Source organism: Salarias fasciatus, chromosome 22 (assembly GCF_902148845.1).
Source record: "Salarias fasciatus chromosome 22, fSalaFa1.1, whole genome shotgun sequence".
NCBI classification, from domain to species: Eukaryota; Metazoa; Chordata; class Actinopteri; order Blenniiformes; family Blenniidae; genus Salarias; species Salarias fasciatus.
In genome coordinates, this window is record NC_043765.1 from 3,092,125 (window position 1) to 3,106,419 (window position 14,295).

A 14,295-nucleotide genomic window follows, 5' to 3' on the forward strand; every position below is an offset into this window, starting at 1 on the left:
GGAGGTCCGGTGGCAGCAGATTGCTCATTAAGTGCCAAACCAAGCAAAAGTCTCGCAGTGTGTTTTTCAGTGGCAACAGGCCAGCCATCTGCTCCTCCTTTATTCATTCATTAAGACATCTTCTTTGTGTGCGCGTGTGTGTGTGTGTGCGCGCGCGCGCGTGTGTGTGTGTGTGTGTATGTGTATACACATGTGTACGCGTTCATCACAACAGCCACTTGCTGGCCAAGTGGGCAACGTCACCGGTGTTGTTGTCCAAAACCAACAGTTGCGTGTCAGATGGCGCGGTCACATGACCGCCGCGGCTCCCGATTGGCCGGGCCGCTGAGCTAAAAGAGCTTGGCGCAATCCTGGCTCATGAGTTTGTGGTGCGGGGTGAACAGAGTGGCAGCTACGAGGAGGGATGCCCAGAGGATCTAACTGAGAGGAAACGCTGAAGAGACGCTGACCGGAGGGAGAGAGAGAGAGTTCAGAGAGGAGAAAGCTGAGAGGACGAGCGATGACATAGCCAAAGAAATGTGGATCCACCAGCTGAATGAATGTGTGAAAGTAAGTTTTCTCTCTTTTTTACTGCCTTTAAGAAGGAAGATGGATATCTCAAACAAAACGTCAAATCGTTATAAATCAACGGTGTCGATGAACTCTGAATGGCAGCAGGCGAATGAGTCAGACCGCGTGGGGATTTCTACCATGCAGACATCCAGCCTCGTCAAACCCTGAGGCGGTTTTTATGATCTTTATATAGTGTTGTCACTTTGTTGGTTAATTATACAAGGAGCATAGTTTCTTTCAGTTTCCTCCTGCATTTCTCAAAATGTATTCAAGTGCAATGTTTTCCAACATCTCTTCCATTGCCCCCCTCTCCTTTTCCAGATCTTAAGCTTTAACCTGCGTACCTAAGACAAGGGACCTACCCCAACCAAACCAAAGCACCCCTACACCAAAGGAACCTTAACCAAACCGAAGAAAACCAAACTCCAAGACCAAACCTGTCAAAGTCGTGTTCCACGTTGCCAAGAATGAAGCTGGATAGCACCCCTGGAGACATGAGCGGATGGAGGGAGGTGGACTTTGCACTCAACTGCACCTACATTGTGCCAGATCAGGTGTCGGACCCCAGCTTCAGCCTGCCCAAGGCCATGACCTCCATCCCACGCAACCTCACCTTCGAGTACGGCACAGACAACGAGGTGAGAGCTGCTTTCTTTAACACTCGCAGGAAACTTCGCCTTAATTGAACAGAAAATTGAATCCAGTGTCCGTCGTGGAACGGGGAACCGTCTGGTGACCTTCGCCCGACTTTCCACTGTCTCCGATATAGATTCAGATTGGACAGCTTTCGGAATAAAGCTTTAGCATCTGCTCTTTATTATCATATTTCTGTTACATAACAGTCTGTCCTGCCATCTGCATTGGAAAAACAGGGAACAAAAGATCTGCTGACTAACAAGTTCTCATGTGCGAGACGGCGTGTGTGTGTGCGCATGTGCGTGCGTGCGTGAATGAATGAATGAGGGGCAGTGGACATAAGTCCATTAGCAGCTTGAGGTCAAAGGCCTTACTGTCTTTTCGCCTCGCCTTCCCATACATCACCTGGGTGTTTTGTGCACCTGGATGTTGGTAATGAGGCAGGCGAGAGCCGACCTGCAGGGTGATTTCCACGGCACACACGCTTTCCGGCGCTTCACCTGCCCTCCTTTCCTCACACGTCCTCTCCCACTGAGGTGACTCAGCAAGTGCACACGCAATATCCCTGAGCTGCTCACCCCGTCAGCTGACTGCTGGCCCTGCCGGTCATAAAATCAGGCCGTTGCCCTGACTTGTCCGCCGCTCCGAAGCGCTGCGAGGGTTTGTTCTTCAGAATAAACACATTCTGTAACTTGACAGGATAAGTGAGTGTGACTTCGCGCTCCCTTCCTTTTAACACTGCTGCGGTTGTCTCTGCAATCCCCCTTCCTCTTTCTGTCAGGACCCAAGGCAACCCTTTCTGCCACTGTTCCTCTTCTTGAGGCGTCATACTCTCATCTGTTCACAGCTTTGTGTCGCGTTCGCTGCTGTGGCATGGAAAAAAAACATAGAAACAGCATGTGAGCTACAGTGATAAAATCACATGTTGAAACCGCCAACGCTGTTTACTGGCTGAAAACATCTGAAAAAAACTTCACAAACTCACACTTGCTGGTGCCGAACTTGATTTTGCTGTTGACTTTCGGGATGCAGGCGTTGTTAAGATTACATGCGTGACTTCAGTGCGAATTATCTGATGATCACATCTGTAGATAAGTGTTCATGTGTGTAATTTCTGCTCAGAAACTCAAAAAACATGAGAAATGAGACATGAAAATAAACATGAGCACACAGTCACTTGGGTGCCAGTAATCTGCTTTTCCTCGACTGGCTGCTGTTAATGGAGTAGTTTCCCTTCTGACTGATGCTGTCATGTGAATCTTCCTTCTTATCTCGCTATCACTAAAGCTGGAAACTTCTTTCTTGAGATGATTAGAACATACTGAGGTGAGCGTGCCTGAACACAGGTTCCCTGTCTTGATGTTTCACGGACAGAGGAGTGGTAAAGTCAGCGTGGCACTCGACTCACCTGCCCCACAAAGTTGTCTTCCCGTTCCACGTGAGCGCTTCATTCAAGCCTCGCTGTCTTACCGATTTCAATGCAAAGCGTGCCAGGAAATCCAGAGAGGGGTGAAGGGGGCACGTGGCAGATGGGGCGTTAGGAACGGGTGCCAGTAAGTAGAGGAGGAGGGGTTGGAGAAGATGGATGGAAGAAGCCGGGGTGAGGAGGCTGTATTTGGGGGGGTGGGGGAGGCTGGGGTTGGGGGTGGGGATTTAGGTTAAAACCAGATGATTAACTTTCGTTGGGGACATGCGGCCGGCCAGGCGGCCGGCCAGGCATCAGGCTTCACCCTGGCGGCCGCACAAGCCGAGAGAAGACACGGGATTGGGAGAGCGCAGAAGAAAAGGGTGGCCCTCACGAGGGCGATGGCGTGGGGGCGCTGGACACCGCCCTCCGCTCCCTCCCTCCCTCCCCCGGCCTCCCAACCTGGCTGGACTCAGCGGTTGAGCGGTAGCGGCAGCCCAGCGGCCACAGCGATTCGTTAGTCACGCAACGCCAGCGACGCACAATGTCCCTGTCAGACCGGCTCATCGCGTCCTGGAATCAGCGCGCTCGCTTCAGTGGTCACTCGACACACACACACACACACACACGCAGTCACACCCCGGTCCGCCTGCAGCAACCTGTTGTTTTCCCAATTAACAGGCGACACGTCATTTGCATGTCGTAAATCCTCAGAGTGCGGCGGCGGCGGCGTGGTTTTCGGGGTCTGACTTTGTGGGGATTAACTTGAAAGTGCTACTCCGTGTCGGTTTTTGAACATTGCCTCTTGAAGCAGGAATACGAGAAACAGTGTGTTAACTGTGTGTCTGTTGGAGTGGTCTGGAAGTTTGGGGGTTGGGAGAGTGTGTGTGTGTGTGTGTGTGTGTGTGCGCGCTGCAGATGGCGTTTATGTTTGAGTGTGTTTTGATGAGCGTTGACCCCAAGCCTGACCACTTTCTATTAAGTATGAATCCCAAAGCGCTTCCACGCTATACATTTCTTTTTTTTTTTTTCCCGGTACCAGTGTCCTCCCAACTTACACACACACACACCCACACACACACACACACACACACACACAACTACCTGAACAGTAGCAATGAGTGAGAATTCTCCGTGGGCAGCCTTCGTCGTTACATGCATTACTGCATATCCTGCACCAACAAGGCCTGGCAGAAAAACTCCCACGCTCCTATACAAGACATGTTGATGATAGACGAATGTTTGACTCATTTCCTCGTCTGCGGAACATTTTGTAACCATGGATTTCGGTTTTTGAAGCAACCTTTGCGAAGAACAAGAAACCAAAGAAGAGACAGAAGACGCCATTCGGTTCATTCGTGCATTTAAAGTCATGAGGTTCGCGAGACTCGCTCACACACCTTGGTCCGCTCTCTTTTCTCGTCTGCGGTCTGTGTGAGGACAGCAGGTCAGAGATCAGTGGAGTAGGTCAGAGAGAGAGTAATTCTCTTCATTCGTTTAACTCATTAGTGTCTAAACTGGGTCACCTTGTGGGTTTTAATAGCTTCTCCACGAGTCGTCTGGGTTTACTCGACAGAACCGCCACAGACGTAATGCAGGCCGACAACGTGTCAACAAAGGACACGCACAGGCTTTGTCACCAAAAGCAGACCTGAGATAAGAGAAGCAGTGAAAATACCTGCAGCGCACCAAAAAAACAAAAAACACAGTTTTAGATTTTACAAATCGTCAAAGCATGCTATCCTCCACTGCTGTGTAGTTATTTCATGGAAACAAGCAAAATTAAGTAAATGAACTGGAATTTACCAATTTTGGTCCATTTCCCAGGTGACTGGCGTGTTCAGCAAAGAGTACATTCCTCAAGGGACTCGCTTCGGCCCACTTCAAGGAGACATCTACACCAAAGACAGCGTACCCAAACAGGCCAACAGGAAATACTTCTGGAGGGTGAGTCGGACCGCGCACCCTCCCTCCCTGCTGTCAGGGGCTTTCAGTGTGGGGAGGGACATGGGGAGGGCCGTGGCTGCAGGTAAGGTCAGGGGAATTATTTTGCTTTTCATGTTTTTGTTCCTTTTCCTTTCAATTTCTGGATACGCTTGAGTGCAAAACCGTGAGTGCAGTTGTTGCGTCATTTTCAAAACCTCCCCAGACTTATCTGAATGATGCGTTTTCACTTGAAACGTTGTGTAAATGGGGCCCAGTAGGTTTTGCATTTTGTGTTTTTTAAACAATATCTTGGCAGAGGGGCAAATTCTTAGAGTGCTAAATCTTCAATACACTGAAACCCCCAAACTTTCTAAATACAGAGTGAAAAGAAATCTGTTCATAAACTGTTTTTTTAATTTCTTCTTAAAATGGTGCAACCTTTGTGAGGACGGTCAGCAGCTTGAGAGAACCTACATCGTTTTCATTGTCGTGACACTGAACGACTGCAGTCCGATCGGTCAGGCAGTGGAGAGAAAGTCTCAGAGCTTGTGAGAAAACGAGTGTGGGAAAAGTCGAGGAGAAACTGTGTCTTTGTTGTCATGAAAAGAAAAAACATTGCTCATACGGAGAAGTCCTCGTCCATACGTCAGTAGGGAAACAAAAGCGCTCTCAGGGGTTTTGGTCAAAAGTTTTGAGGAAGTTGTAAACACAGTCAGTGCATAAGAGCAAAGTCATCAGAGCTTTACCGGCACTCAGGTCCGGCGCCACATATGTCACACATATACACACACACACACACACACACAAAGGAAGTGACTACACCACAAACTCAGACGATCCTAGCCTTTCCTCCCCCGTTTTGCCATCTCCCTCTTTCTCTTCTGTCATCCACATGTGTCACTCAGGAAATTCTCAGCTCACTTTGAGTCAATTCCCATCAGGACTTTTTGTTGACATCCTACGTGACTTCCTTCCTGCAAGGCATTGTTTCCTGTAAACCTGCGGCGTGCGTGTGGCTCAATAGTGAAAGTTGGCGTTCCAGGGGAGTGATTATGATATCAGAGGAATGACACAGGTGCAGCAGCGAGGTGGACGTGCTGTCTGGAGCATGCGGGCTTTCAGCTTTATGGCCGCCTGCCAGCTGTTGCTGGCGTTTCCTTTTACTTCCAGTTTGTCGCCACAAGACAGCGCACACATTTCTGCGAAGGAATGTGATCACCAGTCACACTGGTGTGTGTTTGGTTAGGTAAATTGATGAGACTTGAACATAAGAGGTGAAAAAGGAGAAGGAAGGAGAGAGAGAGAGTGAGTGAGTGAGAGAGAGCGAGCGAGCGAGCGTGCGTTGGCCACGCCTCCTTATCTCACCTCAAAAAGACACACATTGGAGGACACACAGATCAGAGCTGTTGTGACTGACTGAGGGAGTACTACACACTAAATTAACTGAAGAGGATACAGGACTTTTAATTGTACATGGCAGAGGTGATTATAACAACTTCATAACTTCATAATCTTTATTTACAACCAGGAGTTTTCTTTTTCAACAAGAACTCAGACTTTCATTCAGAATGTTTCCATTGCCTTTTAAATAACCAAATCTTGCATAAATAATCCATTAACATCCTGTTTGTTCCATCTTCGTCTGCAGATTTACAGTGGCGGGCAGCTTCAAAACTTCATTGACGGCTATGACGTCCACCGAAGCAACTGGATGCGCTACGTCAACCCGGCCCGCTCACTGGCCGAGCAGAACCTGGTGGCGTGCCAGAACGGCCGAGACATCTACTTCTACACCATCCGGCCGGTGGAGCCCAAGCAGGAGCTGCTGGTGTGGTACAGCCAGGAGTTCGCCCAGAGGCTCTGCAGCCAGCAGGAAGACCTCAAGCACAGTGAGTGCAGCCGGGCGCCGGAACTTTTCCCTTGTGTTTGCGGTTGAGATTGCACTGGAAGTTGACAAAACTGGCAAATATCTGAAGGCGCTGGGAGGGACCGAGGCGAGTGCACACACAGCGTCAAATGGCTGGTGGTTAACAGGTTTTTTTAAATGCCGTGTTCGGTGAAATTAGTCATCTCATTTTATGAAGTTCACCTGCAGGTGAGAGGGAGTGGAGGGCAGCTGATTGTTGGCTATTTTCAGTGATGAAGCATTTAATGACTCAGAGAAATCCTTCTCATTATGATCAGGAAGTCAGATTAAACAACAGATTTCGATCCGTGGTGAGGGCAAACAAACGCCTCGAGCTTTTTATTTGGAAAATTCCTTCACTTTAATTCCAGTGAAGATGGCATTCTCTTCCTTGTAAAGAGGCACCCACGCTATCTCTTCGGCAAACAATGACACCAGTTGGCTTGATGCTATTTCCCTGTTTTGCTTACACGAGATCACAAGGAATCCAAATCCGACAGGCAGAAATAACATTCAGCGAGCTGAGTGTCAGAATTAAGAGTGGAAAAGTCTAAGGAGAGTAATGCCTGGTCAAAGTTCCTTGGTGAGTCAGTTGTAAAACACCAAGTCATATCCTCTCCATCCTGAAAGATGAGGACAAGTATGATTAATCGCACAAACTGGACACACCAGACGTGTCGCCAGTCATGTTTGTGACTAACGCCAAGGCAAGGCACAGGTATTATTACCTGCTTTTATCAGCTCTTGAAAGCATCGACCTTTTCTTCTTGTCAGAGTCCAGTTTTGTTCATTGTTTGCCTTGAAAAGTAGTTTTTTGAACGCTTGCTGGATGTGTTGCGACAGCAGTTCAAGGCAGCTACTGGCATTTTTTTTCAGACCTTAGCAGAAATGATCAAAACCAGGAAGGTCTGTGCAAGATGATTTAAATTAGCGAAAAAAAAAACAAAAAAAAAATGGAAAAGCTGAGGTTAAAGAAAGAGAATTGTGTGGAAATAATTTCATTAAACAGCAAATTAATGTCATAAATATGCAGTGCAGATAAAATAAAGAAAATCACATTCAGATGAACTGATTAGAGATTCTTCATCTTTTAAATAGCAGATATTTAAATTCAAATATGAAGTGAAAAGAAAGTTTTCAGGAGGATTTAGAGTTAATCACTGTAATGCTGACAAATTAGACAAGTAGAGGCAAGCACTTTCTCACAATGGAGGAAGTTTTTCTTTTTTTTTTTGTGGCGAGTACGGTAACGCAGCAATACCCAGAAAGACAGAGAAAAAAAAAAAGGTTTCACAGATGATGAAACTCAGAGTCTTGCGCTGCTCACACATATGACAAGACACAAAGACTCCCACGCACTTCACCGCCGACTCCCTCACCCTCAATAAAATCACTACTGTGACTGACAAACGGAAACCTACAACGCATCACATCCCTGTCATGTCAAAAGTGAAACTACTACCATTTACCAGAAGAGGGAGTGCCTTCTTTCGGGAGGTGTCACGAGTACTGACAGAAATTTGTGATGAACAGAGGATATGTTTAAGTTGTTTCCTGTTTTGTCTTAGATGTACTTGATGTGTTTCCTCTCTCTCTGTCGCAGAATACACGAGCGCTGACGAAGAACAGCAGCGCGAGTGCAGCAGACAGGACCTACCTCAGCAGACGTGGCTCAAGCAGAGAGCGAAGGAGGAGGTGAAGGAGGAGCGGGAGGACGAGCCGGAGGAGAAGATCGACGTGGAACTGTTGGAAAGGGACACTCCGCCGGACACGCCCGACGACCAGATCATGGACTTCAGCAAAAAAGTCGAGAAGGAGGAAAAGGATGCGGAGGGAAGGGGGATCATCCCCTCGCCCCAGCCGGGACCGGGGGAGCCCAGCATGGGCCTGAACCACCCGTTCCTGGCGGACCACCACGCAGCGCTCCCAGCACAGCACAGAAACCTTCCCCTGCACCTCCATGGCCTGTACGGCCACAGGGAGCGCCTTATGCCGTCCTACCCACTGTACTCCCAGTCCAGATCTCTGCAGCCAGGTTACCAGTTCCTCCCCCCTACGGCCCCCACTACCCCCGCCTCCTCCTCCCCTCGTACTCCCCTCCCTTCCCCGGCATGCTCCCCTCAAAGGGATCCCTCAGATACAGCAGCTATCTCAGCACGGACGGACTCCCCTACCCTCCGATCGGCCCCCCCAGTCTGCTCCCGGTGTCCCTTCCCTTCTCCCCCATTCCGCCGGGAGGTCTGAAAGAACTAACGCCAAATATTTCCCCGCCGAGAGGAGCCCCCGCAACCCCGGAGCTCTCCCCCATCGCCAAGCCCAGCAGCCTGCCCCAGTCCCCGGAGCAGTCCCCCTCCGGCTGCGACGAGGCCATGAACTTAAGTCTGGCCACGACCAAAAGCAGCATGGCGCCACGGAACGGCCCCGGCCACAAGTCGCTGCCCTACCCGCTGAAGAAGCAGAACGGCAAGATCAAATACGAATGTAACATCTGCATGAAGACATTCGGACAGCTGTCGAACCTCAAGGTAACAGACGCAGTTCCTTCCGCTGACAGTTCAACCCGGCGCATCCGAAACGACAGTGGCTTGACTGGTGCTCGTGACGTTTGTTGTTTACAGGTCCATCTCCGAGTGCACAGCGGCGAGAGGCCTTTTCAGTGCAACTTATGTAAGAAGAGCTTTACTCAGCTGGCACACCTGCAGAAGCATCACCTGGTCCACACAGGAGAGAAGCCACACGAATGTCAGGTATGTCGCTTACCGTGGCCCACGCATGTGTGTGTCTGTGTTATTACAGGCTTTTCACACTTCTTACAATATATAAAGAAAGTGACTGTACACACAAAACGCGTAAATGCTCTCTGACTCACATGCCATTGTGGAAACACAGTGTCTGTTGGATTTTTCACTGCCTCTGCCGACTTTGTCATACACCGGCATCATTATTGCACTTTTGTTTACTAAAGTGACTGTTTGGGTGTGAGTGTTTGGGACAGAACAAAGAGTGGGTTGTCCCACCTGTTTTATGTGTCACGGAGGATGATCCTGAAGCAGAGCAGGAAGCTCTGCGGTGTTGCCACATTCTTCCACGATCTCCCGAGAACGCTCCATCCAGGTTTTGTTTCACAGTCTGTCGGCTGGATGTTAGTCACGATGGTCCAAAACATGAGGCTCTTGTGCCAAACCGGCCTGAAAACAGCAGTGAGAGCCGAGCTACAGCTAGCTAGCTAGCTAGCTACCTGGCTGCTATTAAACTGTCCTCAAAGCCTTGCTGTCAGGGGGGGAAAACAGGCAGAATGCAACAGCTGGAGGAGACATTTCAGGATATTTCATTGCTTTTTGCATCAGAAAGCATCTTTAAAATTGTCTTTATGTTGCGTTGGACTAATTTTTTTTTTCCCTTTGTGTTTCCCAGGTGTGTCACAAGCGCTTCAGCAGCACCAGCAACCTGAAGACACACTTGCGATTGCACTCCGGGGAGAAGCCTTACCAGTGCAAGCTGTGCAACACCAAGTTCACCCAGTACATCCACCTCAAGCTGCACCGCCGCCTGCACACCAGCCGCGACCGCCCCTACCACTGCCCGCTGTGCAGCCAGGCCTTCTTCCACCGCTTCTCCCTCGCCATCCACCAGCGCAGCTGCTGCCCGGCCGGCTCCGCCGCGCCCGTCAACGCGCGCGTCAAGGAGATGGTGGAGCAGTTCGACGCCAGCCAGGAGGCCGACACGCTCACCGAAACGGCGTCGGCGCCCCAGGTGGGCGAGGCGGTGGAGCACTGGCTGGCCCGCACGCTGGAGGGCGAGGGGAAGGAGGACCAGAGGGAGGCCGCCGTCCTCCTGAAGGCCCTGATGGCGGCGATCAACGCGCCGGCGGTGGCCATGACCCCGTCGCCCATATCGTCCTCGCACCACAGCCCCTCCCAAGCTTACACGGAGAGAGCGAGCGTCGTTCACCTCCACACACGGCCCACAGTGAAAACAGAGGGACAGTGAGGAGGAATCAGATGAACAAACTAAGTCATCCACTAAGAAAAACGAGTTTCGCCAAATTAAAGAAAAAAGTCCTGCTTTGCTGTCAGGAGCAAAACGGGAAATATGAACTATTTCTGATCCAAGGAGCGTAGCACCAAATGAAGAGCAATCCAAAGACTGGGTGAGGGTTTTCAGTGATTGTACCTCCTTTCAAACTCAGTTTAGAACCAATTCAACGAGGGGAAGTGTTGTTAAACTGTGAAATATTTAAAAAAACAAAAAACTTTCACTCAGGTAGAAAAATGCTTTTTGTGTGCTTTAACTTATTACTTTTTTTTCATTGAGCAATCTATATTTATTTAGCTTTATCACAGTGTGTGTTTATTTTTTTGTGTGTGTTAGTGTTGTCTTGTCTTTTCTCAGGAGAACTGATCGCTGAGAGAAAACGACTCAGGAACATTTTGATAGCTTGAACCTGTGAATGAGTCTCTGCGTGTCGATATTTACTTTGTGCGATGATGAACTGATGATTCTGAGTGAGAAGCAGAGCGAGTCTAAGTCCTTTTTTCTTTGTGGGGCAGAGTGGCGGCACAAAAACCACTGATTGTGATTATTTAATTTATTTATGATAATAAAGGGAAAACCATGTGTCCTGAAAGAGCGTGATAAGAAGCATTTTGCCAAATTCACTCCAAAAAAAATATGACTATGTAGGATTGTTTAACATCCAAATAGATTCAGAAAAAGCATTATTTATTCGTTTGCTCATTTTCTGCCATTTCCCTGAGCTGAATTGAGCATAAAGCCACACTGTGACGAAAGTCTGCCAAATACAGATAACAAGGGTACAATTATGAGCAGATGATTTTATTTGCAGCTTTTTAAATGCTTCATATTTATCACATAGAAAAACTGCTGTACAAGAAAGGAGCTTCAACCAAATGTTAATGGAGACATCGGTACCTCATGTCCTGGAGTGCAAAAGGAAAACAAGCAGAACAAGAGTCATGTCACTTAGCTCTGTAAAATCAATGCAAAGAGATCTGAGTCATCAGGAACCTTTCTGTATTACTGTCACTTCGGAGTCAGTTTTGTGCTTCTTTTACTGTTCTGTAGTTTGAAAATTTTGTACAGTACGTTTGTTTATGTAGGTTTATTTTTGGTTATGAGATGTTAAGAATTTATATGCGAGAGACTATTTTGATGATACTTTTATATTTACATGATGTAGCACATTAAAGATATTGTTTCTATACTTACTGTGTGTGTTTCAGCTTCATTCAGAAATGTTTTTGAGTCCTGTTTGATGATACAGTGAAAAAAATTCAGCATGGTGTCAAAGTCTAATCAACTAATGAACTCTAAGCTTGCATATTTCAGTTTTTCAGTTTAATTGATCAAATCAAGACAAGTGAAACAGAATCCAAGTTGGTCGAGTGTTATCTCAGGGATCTCTTAGCAGCTATAATAATTTTCATTCATCTGTTAACCTGTCAAATTACACTTTAATCACAATTTCCCCTGAAGTGCTTCAGTGATCCGACAGAAATTCCTCCGTAATCTTCACATTCACTTTGGTATTTACAAGGTAATATACTGAGTTTGACCTTTACGCCGATGACGACGGTTTCTTTGAAAGACATGCATCTCTAAAGAAACTCATCCAAGTGCCTTTGGGTTTACGCAACACACATATTCATGTTATTTTGGAATTTCGACAACTTCACAACAAAATATATTCATGACTTCAGGAATCTGTGAAGGAGAAACACTGAAGAAAGCTGCCAGTTTCTTTGACAGTAAAATGACGGTTAGGCCTTCATTTGAAGTCATTCAACAGCTGAACGAGTCGCGCTTCTTTTGTACTGCTGCAGTTATTCATAATACAAATTCATTCTAGAATGTGGATCTCAGTGACATAAATATCAGTTTAAAGCTGCATTAAGGAATTTGCACATTTTATGCGAAACAGCGCCCCCTGCAGGCCTTGGGCGTAATGCAGCTTAGTAAAACACTCGTGCCTGTGGCTTGCGTGCACGAAGAGGGGAACTTCTTCCTCACTCTTTTAGTAGCGCTCGAGTAAAATTTAAGTTTCTTTTACCTGGTGGAGTCTGTGTGGAGCTGTGGCAGTGCTAGAAGCCAGTCTTTTCTTACTTTCTGGAAGATCCTGCTCAGTTGTTGCTCACTAAGCATCTGGAGGAGTAATGGCGGACAAAACGAAACCTAACCAGCCGGAGCGCGCATTACGTCATTCCTTTCAAATTCTCCCCAAAAAAATTGTGGTGCCGGACCGGCACTGAAACTTTCAAGTGACAATTTAGCGCTGTTAGCGGTACTTGCAATGAATATGTCAGGGCACATTGTTCACATCATTAAAAATGTGTAACATATTTATGGTGGAAAATAAGTATTTTTAAAGTTGAAAAACTCCTTAATGCACCTTTAAAGCTGAAATTTTTTTCCAATTTTATCTTGATTTCCGAAGAATGAATAGGCCAGTTTAACACAATTTTTGGACCGTTTTGGGTGTTTCTTTACACGATACACTTGGACCCACAGAAAATGCAAGTTTTTGAATATGACTCCCAAGGTGGAACTTTTTGAAAACACTGTCGTCGTGTAAATGGTAGAAAACATAACTATTTGCAAAGCTTCGGCTCTGCTCCCATGCTAATTGTGGAAATGCTGTTAAATACTACGTAGCAAAAATTGCTGTCGCTATTCTCCTGGAAGTTGGTAGTTTCATAGTTGACAGTTACCGTAGTTGTGGTCGCCGTAGTTGTAAACCAACTTCGGTATCTGTCCAAACGACGTGTAAATGGAAAAGCTTTAATAAACGAAAATGAAAAAAATGACACGTCCTGTAAGCGAGACTTCAGTTGACAACCGCATCCTAATACATGAAAAAGAAAATTGGTCCTTCAGTTTGAATGGAGTCCAGTGAACTCTGGATGGACGTCAGTTGTTTGAGGTCAAGAATGAGGCGCAGGAGCTTGAGACTTGCAGCGTGACGGCAGATCCAAAAGCTGCTGGTCAATATAATAATCACTGTTTGCAGATGATGGACCCTTTTCTACAAAGTATATCCTTTGTGGTATTTCATGTAAGAGGCCTTTAATTTGATTCTGAACTAGATGTTTACAATGCTGAACATTCTATTTTCTTTAAGTTTAAAGTAATTCTTGTCTTTTAATCACATTTGGAGTGAACTTTTCTCTTTGTTTGTGTTTTTCACTTGTATAGCAAATGAAAAGTCATGTGTAGACCAGAGGGATTACAGAGTAATCTTCTCTGTGGTTGTAACTAAGTCCATGGCTGAAACACAATGCAGACGCCTTGGTGACGACCTTCTTACCGACCTTCTTAGCGATCCACTCCTACTGGCAATACGATGAGTCACTTCCACGTTACGTCCCTCTTTTCATGCTGCTTCCACGTTTCACACTTTCCTTCAAAATATAGGAACTGAAACTCATCAACCAGCAATAAAACCCAGAAAAAGCACTCTATACATCACAAGTCCCCCAATTCGAGATGACAAACTGAATATTCTTAGAACGCCAAGAAGGAATTAAACGACAGCGGTTTCAACAACAATGACCGTAAGCCGGTGCGAGTTGTGACTTGTGTCACATGTCATGGTTTTGTGTCAGTTTCATGTTTCATTTCATTTTGTCACCTTTACTGGAAGAAGCATTCTAACAAAGGGAAACAAATAACATCAGAGATTAAATTGTGTAAATAACAGTACAGATTGATGCAGGATCTTCACATTGTTATGATCTTATTATGGGCTGGTGTGAACCATAAACCAAAAACAAAAAAAGTATAGTGTAAGTCTGATTAGAAAAAAATATATATCTTTTTTTAACCACAACTTTTATCTCAAGTTTATTCATTC

General features: G+C 46.6%; 1 protein-coding gene across 1 annotated transcript; it reads left to right on the plus strand.

Moving 5' to 3' along the window:
• The first annotated feature begins 392 nt into the window (after positions 1-392).
• Positions 393-11,649, plus strand: LOC115380892 (PR domain zinc finger protein 1). Its single transcript, XM_075410396.1, is given in 8 exon segments — positions 393-549; positions 874-1,190; positions 4,421-4,540; positions 6,168-6,408; positions 8,029-8,469; positions 8,472-8,950; positions 9,044-9,172; positions 9,840-11,649. Coding segments are annotated over 7 exon segments (2,157 nt in total). The 5' UTR covers positions 393-549; positions 874-1,019; the 3' UTR covers positions 10,416-11,649.
• Positions 11,650-14,295: the final 2,646 nt, after the last annotated feature.